The sequence below is a fragment of the Haliotis rufescens genome, unplaced genomic scaffold (genome assembly GCF_023055435.1).
Source record: "Haliotis rufescens isolate VD_foot unplaced genomic scaffold, xgHalRufe1.0.p SCAF_11, whole genome shotgun sequence".
NCBI lineage: Eukaryota > Metazoa > Mollusca > Gastropoda > Lepetellida > Haliotidae > Haliotis > Haliotis rufescens.
Window position 1 is genome coordinate 19,675,569 of NW_025963791.1, and position 19,642 is coordinate 19,695,210.

The window sequence follows — 19,642 nt, forward strand, 5'->3', positions numbered from 1 at the left end:
ATCCCTTGACTACTACAAGGAGTGTTATAAATGACTTTTTAGACTAAATAAATCTTCCAGATAACTTGTCAACTAATTATAGCCTGGCAATACCAGAATTAGTCATTCGTCGTGTTTGGGTTATGTTCCAAGAAGTGAAAATAAGCATTATGGTTTTATCGAATGTCGATTGAATTTGACATATCAATAATATATTACGGACAGTTTATTGTGCTCCAGTATCAAGCACCTCCATCGCTATGTACGCCCTGTGACACCCTGACAGGTCCGTAGCCTCGGGTTTGGCTGCTCAATTAACGATCACAAGTCCAAGATGTCCAATACAACGTACATTTCAATTACTGCAATGGAAAATACATTAATAATAAAGCACGTTCCATAAAGAGAAACATCAAAGGGAACACAACAGAGGACATTCGAAACAGATCGAATCTCCAAACGGAACGGATTTAGGTAACCTCAAGATAAACCCGGAATAAATCAATCATGAGATCTGTCATCTTGTCATCAGTGACTTTCTATCACAATGCCTACTTTCCCACCCTGTTCTACCATTCAACCTTTGGGTGGAGTTATCCGCTTCCGACACAATGGGTCTTCCTAATCGGGGCCAGTTCTATTGAGGACGTCACACGCTAGCCGTGCCAAGCAGGTAAAACCATCTCTTATGTTAGTCCAACATGTCTGACCATCACTCGAGTTAATCCCTTGTCTGTTCTCTACCTAGCGTTTGACCTTGACTTAGGAAGGTTTAATCTTCCATCCAGACTTTGACCTTCACTGAAGTCTGAAGACAGAATTGCCCCGGCACGGCAAATCTCATGCACGACTCTCCTCACCATGCGTCATACACACACGACGTTGTCGACAACGGATTCTGTCATTAAGGGAACAAGTCTATTTCCAGTTGCTTTCTGCGACTTAAACTCTGATTAAATTAATTTCTGCACTGACTCTCCCTAGGAAATCGATGACAAGCAAATCCGCTTCTTTGCTGACTTATTTACGGTCTGTCATTGTTGTGTCTGAATTTCACATGAAACAGTGCGTAGATGGCCATATACTGCCATACTACCTAGCTCATCTGTGGTATGTTTCGCAATGGGAAAATGTGCATACATTTATGTGAGAATTGGTTGTCTCTTTTATATATTTCACAAGAAGCAGTAAACAAATGGCCGCATGTTTCATAATGAAAAATGCGCATTAGTTAATTTGAGCATTTATTGCATCGTTTCTATTTTGGTAAATTTACCGATTTGTGTTCAAATGTCAAATGACGTATATAAAACTTGTTGAATGATTGTCAAATCTTTTAGCTTGAACATTGTCGGTTACATGTTTTCGACAACGAAGGCACTTTTATGCTTTTACCTTTAAACTATTGATTTGAAAGAAGAGAACAGAGATCATTATGACGTCAGCATGTAAAGTCCCCTATGGGAGTTAACCCCCGTTATAGCACACGATCCCTTTTCTGTAAACTCAGTTGCGTTACCTAAACACAACATTCAGCTGTTCCGGTATAAGACCAATTTGTTTCTCGGAGTTGTGGAATGTCGCTTTTGCTCGATTAAAAGTGAAGTTGAAGAGAAATGTCATCGATCTGTGACCATCAGTTGACGGAATGACGCGGGTCGACCATCATTCCAGCCCCTCAGTAGCTTTTACCGCCCCTCTACCTCCCCTGGACCTCCCCACCCTACATGACTAAAGTACGGAGGAATCGTCAAGCTGTCCCGTCCTGTTAATTACAGCCATCTATTACAAAGTCTGTTTTCTTCCAGCTCTTTCTTTCCCTGTTGCCTCATCATCTTAGTTTTCTTGATTTCTTTCAATAAGTGAAGTCTTTCGAATATTGCTGTGTCGGCCAATATGTCCTTCATTCCCTAAAATACTGACAGAATATATCACCGCTGCCACAAAATGAATTTCTTGTACCGAGGTCGTGGTGTTAATAAACTGAACGCTGTCCACTGTTTGAGTGGTGTGAGGTCATTCGGTATTGCCTCGGTTTGACCAAAGCAAACTTAAAGTCTGAAATTGGATCATTTTGCACGAAAACCAATATTGAAGAATGTTAAGGTAGCTTATACCAGCCGGAATAGCGGCGGAAATAAAAAAAAGAACTTATGCGTGGGTTTCTACACAATTTCCTTGTTCTCAAAGGTTTCAGTGTTGGGTGTCAACATGCTGGGGGTATAAGAAAAGGACTGACTTTGGGCATTGAATGATGTCAATTTTAGGGTCTAGATTTATTCCATCCCGTGTGCGATTGTAGCAGAATCACTCAGAAGCGGACATTATAGCTTCACGGAGGATGGAGGACGGTTATTTACAACGGGGAGGATAGCGAGTCACTTCTAAACAGATTTATCTGACGATGGAAAGTCACATTTGAGCTTAATCATGTATAGTTTATTACCGCTGTGAAAAGACAGGTAGCGATTAAATGTGAAAAAATACTAAACGCATCTGATTTATGTTGATTGCATCGATTCCAGCTATATTTATGGAGGGTGTCGACACGTTGAATCTATATCTCGCCTGGTGACAGCGCGCTTTTCTCGCCCCAGCACCGTCCACGGAATAGTTCGAGGGACAATGCTGCCATGCCTTACGTCCACAAGGCACGGCTTCTGGCGTGGATGGGTTGTTATTGAGATTGACAAATAAGTATAGCTGTTAACATCTGAACAAATTAGGAGTGTAAGATTATACTCTTCACCGTGATATCCCGTTTGCTATGATCAACCTCTTGACATTGATCAAGGAACTAAGATCTAGCGCTGGTTGCGTGTCCTAGAGCATGTTGAATTTAACCCATAACCTATCAATGCGTAAACAGGGCCGCCCGAGGGTACCTCTGTGATCTAATAAAGCCTATGAGTCTGCAGCATGTGATCAACAAATCAACAATTACTAGAAGTGCCACCTTGAAATTGAAATAATTTTGTGGTAGAATGCAGTTGAATTTCTGCCTGTGTTTAAAAAAAAAAATGTATTCAATCGTTTTGAGCATGCCTACTACTTGTTTCTCCCTCTTGATTTGACGGCTCTTTTACCTGTACGTCCATCTCACCTGTCTATTTGAATGTATGCACCTGTATGTCTATGTCACCTGTCTGACTGACTGTATGTACCCATATGTCTATTTCAACTGTCCACCTGAATGTGTGTACCTGTACGTCCATCTCACCTGTCTATTTGAATGTATGCACCTGTATGTCTATCTCACCTGTCTGCCTGACTGTATGTACCTATATGTCTATTTCACCTGTCTACCTGAATGTATGCACCTGTACGTCTATCTCACCTGTCTACCTGAATGTTTGCACCTGTATGTTTATCTCACATGTCTACCTGACTGTATGTACCTATATGTCTATTTCACCTATCTACCTGACTGTATGTACCTGTATGTCTCTTTCACCTGTCTACCTGACTGTATGTACCCGTATGTCTATTTCACCTTTCTACCTGAATGTATGCACCTGCATGTCTATTTCGCATTTCTACCTGACTGTATGTAACTGCATGTCTATTTCACCTTTCTACCTGAATATATGTACCTGTTTGTCTATTTCACCTTTCTACCTGACTGTATGTACCTATATGTCTATCTCACCTGTCTACCTGAATGTATGCACCTGTTTGTCTATTTCACCTTTCTACCTGAATATATGTACCTGTATGTCTATTTCACCTGTCTACACGCATGTATGCACCTGTATGGTGACATCACCTGTCTACCTGAATACGTATACATGTGTGTGTCTTCATCACCAGTCTACCTTGATGTAAATACAAGCATGTCGGAACGTCCCATGTTTCACGGTGTCTGCCGCCAGGACTGTGAAGTAACACACCTTTGCCAGCGAGTACTTGTATTGAGATCGACTCTGTCTCCATCAATTACAGACAGATAGAGAAAAAGTGTTGAAGCTTAACGCTGGGGTAATTAGAAGAAAGCGCTCGTCTTTTGTGCAATCGATAGAGGTCGTTGTAATGGACAAGCACTTGTGTGCGAATCATTCGGGAAGTGATGACAGTAATTGAGGACTCGAGTTGACCACCAGGTGACAGAGAGGAGGGGCAGGGATGCTCATTGGCGGTGAGAGAGATGGCGATTTGACGCAAGCCGTCCTGATTATAGACAGGCAAAGACTGTATCGTTAAGGGATGGATATGCATCGCTTGTTGTTGAGTAGGCCGTTTTATTCTCATTCTTGAAATGGACTGATAATTTAGTAGCTTCACATTTCTGATTATACAAGTGCTGTGATGAGTACCGACCTGAAGGACGAGGTTAGCTTGGTGAAAATCGAAAAAAAACGCCATCCATTAGAATGAAAACCAGCTTAAAATCAACCTATTATGAAATATTTCTAAATATTTGTTGATTAAATGTTATAATAAATATGATTTTATGGTCAATATATATAAAGTACGAATGTGAGTTGAGGTGAAATTGGGTTTTACGTCGCGTCCAAGATTATTGCACTTATATAGCGACGTGTGTGTGTGTGTGTGTGTGTGTGTGTGTGTGTGTGTGTGTGTGTGTGTGTGTGTGTGTGTGTGTGTGTGTGGCTGCTTGTACTAGTCCGGACTGATGCCGATTTATAGTGCTAGCACACTGAGATACCATGCCGCAGTTTAACATGAATACCCCACACAGACACAGTATACTGACTCCGAGCCGACCAGTCCTTGTTTTAGCACCTTAATGTCGAGCGCCAGAAAGGGTAACAACAAGTACCATCTTTAAACGTCTTTTGGTATGACGCGGTCGGGGATCGAACCCCGGACCTTCCGCTCTCAGGGATAAAGTACAAATACGTATCATATCCAAAAGCTTCACAGCTCAATCATCCTGTTGTTTACTACATATTAAACGTCAACGCCAGAGACTAACCAGTCTCGATTATCAGCCGAAATAGATTCCATTGGGCGTAAAAGGCAAAATAGCGGCGAAAATTCTATGAATGGATACCTGAATCTCAGTGATAACACCAGGTGTTCGCGAATCGTTCGATTCGACGTAAATTGGTGAGAGACCACCTGACTTAAGTGACACAGCCTTGCTTTCATATTCAATGTCGTCATAGCAAATCTATACTCCGTATATCTCGCTACAGAAATAGAACACCGACCGCGAATAGCTGCTTTACTGATGCGGCGTTTAACAATACTCACTCACTTTAGCCACCGACCGTGATACTGCAGATAAACCAAACGTATTTTACGAACACTCAAAAGTGATGTGTTTTTCATTTGTATAGGAAGAACTGTTTTATAACATTACAGGAAACGCTATTTTTGTTAAACCTATGGATTATTTTTTTATAATGGCTATGCAAGTAGTTCCTTAATAAGATGTATATTTTAGTTGTGCCTGCAAAGGGTATATTTATATCGACCCCTGCCGAGGAGTAATCAAGGTATATTTAGGTGTAGTCATAGACGTCTGAATACCGCACATTTTGACAGTACCTTTCTAATATCATGTGCACAAGTTCAAGAAAGTCAATGAGGATTATTACAGGAGGCCGCCTGCTCGATCCAGCTAAATTACTTCTCATGAGATCCCCGAAATAGACTGCAAGTTAGGAATGGGACTTATTCCACCAATATAGACCCACTGTTAATGAAGTTGTTTTCGTTGCTCTAAGAACTGATTGAACACTAGGTCCTGTGGGTTATGCTGGTGTGGACGTAGTTTTCATAATCAGGTTCTGTCTAACAGGTGACAGGAGCGTCTCTCACCCGAGAGGAACATCTCAAAGACATCTGTGGCATTTCATATGAGATTATTTCAAAATGAAAATGACAACACGCAGGCTGAAAACGTACATGCACACACTCACACACACATAGGTTTAAAACGCATGCACGCACTCACACACACAGGCTTAAAACACATGCACACACTCACACACATAGGTTTAAAACACATGCACGCACTCACACACACAGGCTAAAACACATGCACACACTCACACACACATAGGTTTAAAACACATGCACACACTCACACACAGGCTTAAAACACATGTACGCACTCACACACAGGCTCAATTCACATACACACACTCACACACACAGGCTTAACACACATGCACACACTCACACACAGGCTTAAAACACATGCACACACACACACAGGCTTAAAACACATGCACACACTCACACACACAGGCTTAAAACACATGTACGCACTCACGCACAGGCTCAATTCACATACACACACTCACACACAGGCTTAACACACATGCACACACTCACACACAGGCTTAAAACACATGCACGCACTCACACACACAGGCTTAAAACACATGCACACACTCACACACACATAGGTTTAAAACACATGCACACACTCACACACAGGCTTAAAACACATGTACGCACTCACACACAGGCTCAATTCACATACACACACTCACACACACAGGCTTAACACACATGCACACACTCACACACAGGCTTAAAACACATGCACACACTCACACACACAGGCTTAAAACACATGCACACACTCACACACACAGGCTTAAAACACATGCACACACTCACACACACACAGGTTTAAAACACATGCACGCACTCACACACAAGCTCAAATCACACGCACACACAAGCTAAAAAAACATGCACGCTCTCCCACACAAGCTCGAAACACATGCACGCACTCACACACAAACGCACAACACGAGCACACAAGCTCAAAACACGTGCACGCACTCACACACAGGCTCAATTCACATACACACACTCACACACAAACGCACAATACATGAACACACAAGCTCAAAACACATGCACGCACTCACACACACAGGCAAAATGCACATGCACACACTCAAACACAAACGCACAACACATGAACACACAAGCTCAAAACACATGCACGCACTCACACACACAGGCAAAATGCACATGCACACACTCACACACAAACGCACAACACATGAACACACAAGCTCAAAACACATGCACGCAGTAACACACAAGCTCAAAACACACACAAGCAAACTCAAAACAGATGCACACACTCATACACAAACTCAAAAGACATGCACACACGCACACAAGCTAAAAAAACATGCACGCACACACGCAGGCACAAAACACATGCACGCATTCGCATGTAGGCTTTAAATGAAATATAACTAAATGCATAAGCATCCTATCCCAACAACATGCAGGGAAGATACATGGAGTCAAAGTAATAATTCACATGGTATATGTGGTTGCAGAAAGATATTACCTGACTAGGTGTTCACTCTTAACGGTATTTTGTCTTTATTTTCAGAGGAGGATAAGACGTCACAGCCAATTCGCTCCACTTCCTCTCCTGGTAAGTTCCAAGCCGACGTAGTACTGTCATGTGCAAACATTTCAGCCTTAAAATATAATTTATGTATTATACAAGGCATTGTATAAGGTAAGAATTATTGTCCATGTTATATAAAGGTTTTCGCAGTTTTGCTATGTGTTGTATTCGAAGACATGTGTTCACTAACAGAACAAAACAAAATGAACGGACGGACGGACGGACGAACGAACGAACGAACGGACGAACGAACGAATGTGTGCTTTACTAAGTTCATTTGCATCCACCACAGTAAATTCGTTTCTTATTTATACTTTTAAATTACATTTATGTTTCTATATTACTTTAAAACGAAGTCCTATCATAATTGCATTTACTATGACTCATATGTACATATTTATCGCACTGAGTATATATAATATACTTTAGTAGAGGGACTATGCCATACGGTCTGTGTCACTATCCAGAACAGACTAGTTCTACGCGTTGTAATATGAGACGTGTTTCTCTGTAAAAGTTAGGTAAACATTGGCAGTAAGGTTGACATGCGTCATAAAGTGTGAACCAGGTAAAGTGGTGACCTTGAACTTGCTAGGACTGCCAACTGATTTGAGCCTGGTCCTACTTGAAAGGTAGTCCCAGGGAGTTGAACAGATTATAAGTCATCAAAAGCCACTCTCTCGTCTAATTCATATATAAGATGTATGCCAATCTTGCAGTTAATGATTGACGTCAATGAGCAGGGACTCTTACTCAACTTCACTTATGGTACCAGTTACAATGACTAAACTTAAACATGGACATTTTTTAACAAAACATCTTCTTTTCTATCTATTACTGATATACTGCTGTAATACCTGAGATGTTTTGTGTATTTTGCAGTGATATACAGATCTGATAAGTTAAAAGGCAGCCTTCGGATAGTGGATGGACCTTTTTCGAAATACAGGAATGCGTATCAGGACGTTCGAACCGACGCCTTTTTAGATTTAAAAGGATCCTTTAGGTATCTGGTGAGTACATTCTGATTTATGACACATGGTGTTTGAGTAAATTTTACACTTTCTCATTTTATCCATTCATTGTCGTTAAACATCGCCGATCACTGTACTCCATCACACAAAAGTTGACAGTCAGAGGAGCACCAACCCTTACTCGATTTATCAAATATGATGTTAATTCCGCAACAATGAAGACCGAGGAAAATCTTTAGGTGCCGGGTTGCATCCAGAAGTCATTCGGAAAAAAAATATCGCTCCCCGGAGGTTTTGAAGATGTCTGACGGGAAGCTAACATTTGAACCGGAAGTCATGAGCACGAGGCAACGTGTTAGCTTCGAGGGTATGTCACGTGACTAGTACATTGATCCGGGTCGTGATCAAGGCTATGGTAGACTATGTATTGACTTGAACAACACAAAGCGACTGCATCTGGCCCGTCTTGTTTTCTTTTGACTTCGGAAGGTGTGTTCATTGATCTCCCAAAAGCTCAGATTTTCCTTGATGGAATTAACCGGCTGGTAGTTCTTCAACCTCCATTCAATAACAGGTCTTTCTGGTCCTCTGTCCCCCTTCGTTGTCCCCGAACATTGTCCTCGGGTCGACCGGCGCATTACAGAATGAATACAAGCTCGGCAGTGCAGTTTGTCCAACATGCCTATTCATTGTCCAACATGCCTATTCATTACCTCAAGTAGGCTTTGTTGGCTTCGCGAAGAAATCAAAACCTTCTTCGATTCCAGTTCTTGTTCACAATGGTTGCTGTAGTGAATAGATCCATGAAGTATTGGGAACGACAGCATTAAGCAGATTGTGCCCTGTAGCCCAAGAAGATTAGAACAACCCGTTTCTCTGTTTTTTTTAAATAACTCGTCGAGGTAGGAAGCCATGATATTGTTACTGTGTTGAATCAATTCAATGCCTTTGCTTTGGGGTAACTGTTTCTGGCGAGGCTTTCTGTTGGAAGCAAGTTTGCTTCACCACGTGTCAAAGGCAGCATTGTCTCGTTATTCCGAGCACTGAGGTAGTGTCAAGTATCACATATTAGTATTTGAGTATTTAGTAATATCAAGAACTAAATGTTGGTATTTTAGTTTTAGTAGCTACTTTACACATTTCAAGGTGAATTGTTGCATATTTTGTAGTGAAAAGTAATATATATTAATATTTCAGTGTTTAGTTGTGATAAGTATTGCATATTAGTATTTCAGGGTTAAGTTTGTTTGTTTGTTGTTTAACGCCGCACTCAGCAATATTACAGCTATATGCGGCGGTCTGTAAATAATCGAGTCTGGACCAGACAATCCATGATTGCCATCATGAGCATCGATCCACGCAACTGGGATACGATGACATGCATCAACCAAGTCAGCGAACCTGACCACCCGATCCCGTTAGTCGCCTCTTACAACAACCATAGTCGCCATTTACGGCAAGCAGGGGTTGCTGAAGACCTATTCTACCCCGGATCTTCACGGATCCAATGTTTAGTAGTGTCAAGTATTACACATTAGTATTTCAGTATTTAGTAATATCACTTACTAAATGATGGCATTTTAGTTGTAGTAGATACTTTACACATTTCAAGGTGAATAGTTGCATAAACACACACCACAGTGTCTACGTTGGGGCACGGGTGGCCCAGTCGTCTAAGGCGCCGCGATTTGCTGTGCAGAGTTGCGTCCCTTGGGCACGCCAGAAACCTATGATTGTGGGTTCGAATCCCGGTTCGCCCCGATTATGTTTCAATGTTTGTCAGCACCATACCCGTGCTCGTGGGTTTCACCTAAGTGGTAAACGTCTGAGACCTGCATCACTTCGGGCTTTCCTCCCACATTAAGCTTACACGTCGTGATATAACTGGAATACTGTTAAAAGCCGCTTTAAACCCAACTCACTCATTCACATTGCCATGGACTCTGAACTTTGACACATGATACACCGGAGATGCTATCACTGTTAGGGTATGATCATATTTTCGGGAACTTGGAGGTCGGAGTCGGGTGTGTTTTTCCAGACTCTATGCATTATCATTGCATGTCAGAAGATGTGTTTGCGTCTCAGGACAAGAAGCATTTACTTTCCATTTATTCATGTGCTGAAGATCGAGGCCAAATATAAGATTGATGATCATTTATGTATTCCATCCAGCATTCATGTACAGCCTCCATTTGCAGATAGGATTCAGGATTTAATGAGTCCATGCTAAGTAGGATTTACTATCAGACAACTAAGGAATGCAGCCTCTGCCTGATTACTTCGCCATCTACTTCAATACCAGTCGATTTATAGCCGCATGTATATGTTGCCATAGCACGAGACTTGTGGCGATCGTGGTGGCGTTTCGTTGTCCAGAGATACAAATGTGTTATAATGAACAACACTAATTGAATCTGCCTTGTGTTAGCATGATACAGTACTAAGTAGCTATGGCCATCCATTACCACACTGACCCCATCCAACATCCAATTCCATCCATTTGTCATCTACTAGACCCTGAGTATCATACACACCCTAACAATAGAAGCCCTCGTCTCAATACAACCACATTATTCCTCTATACCATTCCTCTATACCATTCCTTTGTTGGTGAGGAAGGTTCTTCAATTTGTAGGATGTAATTGGATCGTGGCAGATTACCACGTGTATAGATGGGAGCACACGGGCCTTTAGAACCCTATTGACACGTGTGTGGAGCTGTCAGACAAGAGCGGGCCTTTCGTATACTCGGTGCAGACGTGCCGTTGCAGGCAGGGTTGTGAGAACGCGGCGCTAATGTAAATGAATAGCTATGTTCATATTCACATCGACCGCCTCTGTGGTGACTAGAGCAGTTGTACCCATGTGGAGGGACGAGCGATGCTTTTACCACGGGGCTACCCCACCACCCAGTAGTGCCTGATAAAGTCATGTCATCAGTAACATACATTCTTAAAATAAAACGCAATTATGACACAATAAAACTTATTAAAATTTAGCACCTTTGTGTTATCCAGTGTCACCTTCCCCTTAGCATGAACGGCTGGCGGTATTAGTAAGTAATATTTGAGGGAGCGAAGAAAGAGTCTTGAGCGAAACACAGGAAATATGAATGTTCTGGTTCATTTTGTTAAGGGGCGATAGGTTAGCTCCGTGGTAAAAACGTTCGCTTGTCACGTCGAAGGGCCAGTTCGATTCTCCACGTGGATACAGTGTGTCAAGTCCATTTCTGGTGTCGCCCGTCGTTAAATTGATGGAATATTGCCAAAAGTGGCGTGAAAAATTGAAACCATACTCACATTGCTGAAAGCATGAAGCAACTTCTACCAAGCTAGGCCATATGCCTTACTTGTTACAAGGTGATGGGTTAGAATTCATGTTGAAATGTCTTTTCACTCCTTCGCTGTCTTAATCGTCCATAGACATCATGCTATCCCAGGAATGTTAGAAATGTCTTTACATCTTTCAGAATATTGACAATATGCTGCCAAATATGTTATAACTTTGGAACAGCCTTAATTATGTAGAAATTGAAACAATGCTTATATTACTCTGTGACGTTTAAACGTACGCAATGAACATCCACAAATCGAAAATATTACATAACATATTAAAATAAGGTCCCACCGAGATTTGAACTCGGATCGCTGGATTCAAAGTCCAGAGTGCTAACCATTACACCATGGGACCTCTTACTTACGTGTCATTTATACTTGACTTACATACAAAACTCATCAAACATTCTACAGTATGAAAACAAATATAAATACATTTACCTTTAAACTACTTTTTACAAGACACCCGTGTGTATGTAATATTGAAAAGACCTCTATATTTGACTATATTTCAATTTAAAACACATGCGGTATGTCAACAATACGAAAAATGACAATTGATGACAGTCACGTGACAATAGACGATGACAAAGTAGACAGGTGTTAGCGCCTCAGGGCAAGTGCTGACTGGTTGTAGAGGGAGCGTAGTTGGTCAATGGACGTGACACCATGGACTCGACAAGCAACGTCTCTAGTCCTCATCCGTTGAGACAGGCTTCACATAGGAGTCATTTACCTGCCTATGATAGTCTGGTGATTGAAATACGTCATTATAATGCATGCTTTATTGAACAATAAGGAGCTGTGAAATCTCGACAACGTGAAGGTATTCGTTCTTATTGTTAAATAGAACAAGAGGAGTCAAGACAAGTAGGGGAGAGTGACTGATATGACGAGAATGTAAATTGTAAATTGAGAAGCAAAACAAACTATACTTCTCAGTTAATAATAATAATAATAATAATAATAATAATGATAATAGACTTAAGTAGACTTAATCTGGAGTTCAGAGCTGAACGCTCGCAATAAAGTTAAAACCACAAATACTTATGCTGTACCCGTCCTTTCATATTCTTTTGGTGTTGTTGACTGGACGAAACAAGAAATTCAGGGTATTGACACCCTCACACGAAGAATCATGTCAGACAATAGATTTCACCTCCCTCGCTCTTCCCTCAATCGCTTATATTAATCAATCATCATGTGAGGGCGAGGTTTGATTAACGTTGGGACTCTTCATGATAGAATTGTTTTGTGCACTTTTGCACACATTTATTTGTCTGATGATCCTCTTGTGAAGCATGTCAAGACTCATGATGAAAAGAAGGCATTCCACAGTTTTCTAAAACGAGCCAAGGATGTGGGACACAATCTCAATGTCGTTGTTGATATTGTTGATTGTTCTGTACTGCTGGACGGTATAGAAATGAGCGTCAACCAAGTGAAGTGCCATATCAAGTCGGCCCAGACTCAGTTTTTCAAGGAGAGGCTTTCGGAACGACCACTGCATCGAGTTTATGTGCAGTGTGTTGAGATGATCAGCAATCCTGCAGAGTCCTTCGCTTGGAGGAAGTCGTCTGGCCTGAAAAGTGAAACAGAAGGCTGTCTGTTTGCTGCTCAGGACCAGTCACTTCCAACTCGATACCGTCAATGTGTGATTTTGCATCAAAATGTGAATATGAAATGCAGATTATGTAATGAATTTAATGAGACTGTCCAACACATTGTCAGTGGATGCCCAGCTTTGGCACAGACACAGTATCTTCAGCGACATGATCGAGTGGCTCGATCCTATTATTACCGTCTTCGCCATGCTTGTGGTTTTGACACAGAGGAACATCCATGGTACGACCCAGAATATGTAGAGGGCGTCATGGAAAATGATAAATAAAAAATCATTTGGAATAGGCCCGTATACAGCTTCAGACATATCCAGGCCAACAAACCTGATCTTGTCCTTTTTGATAAATCTAATGAAATCATTTATATCTTTGAATTTTCTGTCCCTTTTGACAGTAATGTGATTGACAAGATTGAGGAAAAACATGGCAAATATGCAGACCTCGCTTTCGAAATGTCACGCTTGCATCCCAAGTACCAACTTGTCCGACTCCCCATTGTTCTCCGTGCCTTATGTTTGGTACCTCCCAATCTGTTGACTGACATCGGGAGAGTACCCGGGTTTGCTTCCAGGAATACAGCTCTTCTGACAATCTGGGTAATGCAGGAGGCTGCAGTGTTGGGGAGTCTTCACATTCTCCGAAAAGTTCTGGGTGGGTTTTACTAGGCAGCGCTTCCTTCTTCCCCAATAATTGTCGGTAGGCATTTTAAAATAATGATATGTATAGGTATGGGCTACAAATGCAGAGTTACGGTTCCTGCAATACTCACAGTTTGTGTGTCAATACAGTTTTGGATGAAAACACCATAGAAATCTTCTGAGAGAGTGTATTTCAAGTTTTGGGGACAACAGTGAGCTTGATATTTGGCGCTTTTCTATAACCACTATGACGTCATATTTCCTGCGTCACAGTGAGTTGTTTGACGTCATAATTGTGAAGTGCGGTGTAGAACTAATCCTTGGAAGGCTTGCTTACTTTTTTGTAGGGGCGTCTGCTTCATGGCTGTTTACGGGGATCAGTGGTTCACACTTTTAATACGTATGTATGCGAGTAAAGTATTATGATGTAAACAAACAATGTTTCAGCCATACTTTGTCTAAAAGCATAAAACATATTTTAGGTGTTTTCAATATTTAGGGTCGCAACCCACTTCAAAAAGAAACAGCAATATCTTCATTAATATCAAAGTGTTCGCGTTTTTGTCATGTCCTGCGCATTCTGTTCCAAACTGAGTTTGATGCGGTTATATGTACAGGTAACCAAGCTCTACATGGAAAACACAGTATGTTTATCTCCTAATGGTAAAAATTCGTAATAGCATCATACATCATCTTCATCATCCTCATCCTCATCGTCGTCGTCGTCCTCATCGTCGTCGTCATCATCATCATCATCATCATCGTCGTCGTCGTCGTCGTCGTCATCATCATCATACATCATCTTCATCATCCTCATCCTCCTCATCGTCGTCGTCATCATCATCATCGTCATCATCATCCTCATCGTCGTCACCATCATCCTCATCATACATCATCTTCATCATCCTCATCGTCGTCGTCGTCATCATCATCATCGTCATCATCATCCTCATCGTCGTCAGCATCATCATCATCATACATCATCTTCATCATCCTCATCCTCATCGTCGTCGTCGTCATCATCATCGTCATCATCGTCATCATGTTGGTTGAACTGTAACGTCGTGACAGTTACCTTGGTGGTTACATAACGGCTGATGGAATGAAGTGGTGTGCTTCAGAACATGGTGCATGGTGGTGCCGCCATGGGATATGTGCCGCGCGGTTGTTGCGCAAATGGATCGTGTAGTGTGACCTCAGCTTTGATGGTTGTCGTAACATAGAATCTCACTTATCCAGCAATTACGATTACCTTGAATCCATGACATTCACCATCACCGGTTCCCCTGTAGTCCAGAAATACCCTGATGTACGGCGTCAATCATCCTCAGAGTACCTCCCGCGAATAGCTTGTTCCTGGTGTGGAGGTTTGGTCATGTGTTGCTCTTTCAATTCTTATTAAGTCCAGAAATGTCCCAAAATAACTTTACAGTGCCACTTTTTATAGCAATATCCAGTAATTGCAACACACCAGTGTCATACACCATCAGACATGATGTTAACTGACACCAAAAGCCGGCGTACGGTAATTCACTTTCACCAAGAGGACAGTGCACTGTAGTGTACTGTCACCAAGACGACAGTGCACTGTAATCTACTGTCACCAAGACGACAGTGCACTGTAATTTATTGTCACCAAGACGACACTGTACTGTAATCTACTGTCACCAAGACGACACTGTACTGTAATCTACTGTCACCAGGAAGACACTGTACTGTAATTTACTATCACCAAGACGACACTGTACTGTAATCTACTGTCACCAAGACGACACTGTACTGTAATTTACTATCACCAAGACGACACTGTACTGTAATTTACTATCACCAAGATGACACTGTACTGTAATCTACTGTCACCAAGAAGACACTGTACTGTAATCTACTGTCACCAAGAAGACACTGTACTGTAATTTACTATCACCAAGAAGACACTGTACTGTAATTTACTATCACCAAGACGACACTGTACTGTTATCTACTATCACCAAGACAACCGTGTGCTGTAATCTTCTGTCACCAAGACGAACACAACACCTATATTCACTATTTAAACTCCGAATCGATGCCGCTACCCGTCACGATCTGAAAAATCTTTAAGGACGTCATGTAAGATTAACCCTGACGCATTTTGACCACATAATCAAAACAAAAGAATCTCGAGTTTTTTAGCCAAGTAAGATCTCCACAACGATACGGCTTCCCTACATTCACACTTGTGTCAGCACGACCCGTTGTATTGCAGTTACTGCTTGGTACACTTCTCGTCCCAGGGACATTTCGGCCTGAAAAAACACCTCATACGGTACTCCAACGTTTCAGCGATGTAACATCCTTTTGGTGCAGATGCCATGCACTCATAAACGCCAGGGTGATAACTTAAGCTGTTAGCTGTTCCCCATTCAGAACTGCCCGTGTACGTTCGTTTTTGAGAAGCATAAATCTGAGAGGCTGCCCTGATTGAAGACTAACATCTGGTCTCTGAGGTGAACATATTTTACAGAAAAAAACAGTAGTTAAATTATATATAAAATATACTAAAAAGGAGCCCAGAGACTTTCTTTATTTTCAGATACTGCAGTAATCTAGACTTGCCAAACAATATAGACTTGCATGGACTGTATTAGATATATGTGTTTCAGGGTCCGTATGGCAGACTACCCTGACTGTTTCAGTTGCTCGTACCAGGACTTTAGGGACCTCTATCTTAAAAGTTCATCTGACTTGGCCCCCTTTGTAGAGTTTGTCAGATGTTGACGGGGAATTCTATCGAATCGTAGTGTGATATCAGATTCTAATGACATTGTGTAAATCACCATCAGTTAAGCAGGCGAGGTACTGTAACTCAGTATAACTATGATAACAGTGCTTTGGTAACTAAGTCCTGCATTTGAGGTGAGGTGGTGAGGTGAAATGGGGTTTAACGTCGGGTCCAAGATTATTGCACTTATATAGCGACGTGCATGCACGTGTGTGTGTGTGTGTGTGTGTGTGTGTGTGTGTGTGTGTGTGTGTGTGTGTGTGTGTGTGTGTGTGTGTGTGTGTGTGTGTGTGTGTGTGTGTGTGTGTGTGTGTGTGTGTGTGTGTGTGTGTGTGTTTGTGTGTGTGTGTGGCTGCTTGTACTAGTCCGGACTGATGCTGATTTATAGTGCTAGCTCACTGAGATACCATGCCGCAGTTTAACATAAATACCCCACTCAGACACAGTATACTGACTCCGAGCCGACCATTCCTTGTTTTAGCCCCTTAATGCCGAGCGACAGACAGGATAACAACAAGTACCATTTTTAACGTCTTTGGGTATGACGCGGTCGGGGATCGAGCCCCGGACCTTCCGCTCTCCTGGCGGACGCTCTACCACTAGACCACGGAGGCGGTCTCCTGTATTTGACGTCAGTGAACTCGCCAAGATGTCCTGTAAGAAAGAAAGAAGTTTCTATTTCACAAAGTATACACTGTTCTTGTGACAGGCACAGGTGGCAGAGTCGCCTGTGGCGCCACAATTTTCTTTGCAGAGTTGCATCCCCTCGGTTTACAAAACTCCTGCGATCTCCCTTACAATGATTCTCAATTGTTCAGCCCCATACCCGTACTCATCGGTTTCACCATAATGGCAAACGTCTAAGATATGCATCTTTTCGCCCCAAGATGCTTGGACTGTGTCACTGTTTTTTTCAATGGTATGATTACACAACTCTAGAGCTAATGAGTGAGTTTGATTTTACGTCGCTTTTAGCAATATTACAGCAATATCACGGCGGGGGGACACCAGAAATGGGCTTCAAACATTGTACCCATGTCGGGAATCGAACCCGGGTCTTCGGCGTGACGAGCGAACGCTTTAACCACTGGGCTACCCGACCGCCCCTACACAACTCTAGAAGACGTGTATGTATGTAAACGACATGGCTCTGCACTATCAAACCTTCTCTTTACAGCAACACAATCACAAACACATCAGAATTTGAAAATTTGCTGAACCTATTTCCTTGATCATGCCAAGATATTCCAAGATATTCCAAGAGATCACATCTCGGTTCTCCACCTTATGTGAAAGACAACGCTTCGTATCTCAAAGGGTCGTGTCGCCATCAACCAGACTGCAAGAGCAGTTCGATCTATACTGCAAATATTTCCCCAGCCGTAGCCACAAACCGATCACATTAGTTTATCGGCTAGCTTGTAGTGTCTAGTGTTTGGCTGGTTACCGTAGGGCGACTTACAATACATACTGTCGGCCACATGACCCAGCTGAGACACTTAAACAAGATGACATAAGGCTTATTAAACGGAAACAGTCCTATATTTAGTTTCTTCTGGGGTGCTCAGATTAAACTTACTATATCAATATGGTTAACGGTTTTGTCCTTTCTGTTCAAATATCCATACTGCTATTTAAACTGTTTCGAATACGTATGGTTTTTCGTGACATTAGGATTCAAAATAGCAAAAATCGGTTCGACCTTCATCATTACGGAGGGCGGTCAGTGGTTGAAGCATTCGCTCGTCACGCCGAAGCCCCGGGTTCGATTCCCGACATATTATGTATGTAAATAAAACGCTGTCAATTCGAACACGGCAGCAACACGATTCAGAGACAGGTGACACTATCAGACCGCGTCTAGTCTAGGATACTCCTCGGTCATTGGATTCTAAGATGGCATGAGCCACAAAAGAAAGTATTCTTGAACGTTGACTTTTATGTCTGTTTATGGAACAGATCAAAGATCCCTTCCTATAAGCAACTTTTCATCTTGTATGGTGAAGCGGTGGTGCAATTTAATCATAACACAGAATGCCAGATTACTACCTGATAAAGAAAGATCCTTGTTATTTTGTGTGACTTTACAAAATAAATTGAAACTAAATTGTGTTTTTATCGGGTTTTGTTTATAGAAACCAGATCTGAGAATGCAACATTTTGATGACGCCATCAAATATTTTTTTGTCTCCTAATTGAATTAAACACTTTTATTATAGAGTCGTTTTGTTTTCTTAAACATATAGCAGACTGGAGATAGAACTTTAATGTAGGACAACGTATTAGCCGTTCATATTCATTATACATGTGTACAATCAAGGTCGGCACAGCAAGGTAATGTCATTAAGTGGAATACTCGCCATATCACAGCTGTGACGCTTCAGCAGAGGGGCACACATATGGGTTACATGAAATATTAAGTAGATCTTAACATGCCTACGCCGTTATAAATATATCAGATACTTCAACCACGCTTTTAGTATTAACTAAGGGAAATGAAAGTGATTCATAGTCATATTACCTCATGATTGAAAGGCGATGTATCTCCCTGCCTGGTCAATACAGTGGAGAACAAACCATGGGATAGTCAGTGTGTGTGTGTGTGTGTGTGTGTGTGTGTGTGTGTGTGTGTGTGTGTGTGTGTGTGTGTGTGTGTGTGTGTGTGTGTGTACGTGCGTGTATGTGTGTGTATGTGTGTGTGTACGTGTGTGTGTGTGTGTGTGTGTGTGTGTGTGTGTACGTGCGTGTTTGTGTGTGTATGTGTGTGTGTGTGTGTATGTACGTATGTGTGTGTGTACGTGTGTATGTGTACGTATGTGTGTGTGTGTGTGTGTATGTATGTATGTGTGTGTACGTATGTGTGTGTGCGCGTGCGTGTGTATGTGTGTGTGGTGCGTGCGTGCGTGTGTGTGTATGGTGTGTATTTGTGAGTGTATCTGTGTGTGTGTGCGTGTGTGTGTTTGGTGTGTGTGT

At 41.9% G+C, this 19,642-nt stretch overlaps 1 protein-coding gene and 1 non-coding gene across 4 annotated transcripts in view; one reads left to right on the forward strand and one right to left on the reverse strand.

The window, feature by feature from the left end:
- Window positions 1–19,642, forward strand: part of LOC124137253 (atrial natriuretic peptide-converting enzyme-like) — a 205,531-nt gene that overhangs the window by 144,781 nt on the left and 41,108 nt on the right. For all 3 annotated transcript variants that reach the window (XM_048392392.1, XM_048392391.1, XM_048392390.1), the window contains exons 3-4: window positions 7,316–7,360; window positions 8,219–8,349. In XM_048392392.1, coding sequence (XP_048248349.1) covers window positions 7,316–7,360; window positions 8,219–8,349 — 176 coding nt within the window. The remainder of the gene's footprint in view (window positions 1–7,315; window positions 7,361–8,218; window positions 8,350–19,642) is intronic.
- On the reverse strand, window positions 11,932–12,003 carry Trnaq-uug. Its single transcript has one exon. It is a non-coding gene; the product is annotated as a tRNA-Gln (tRNA).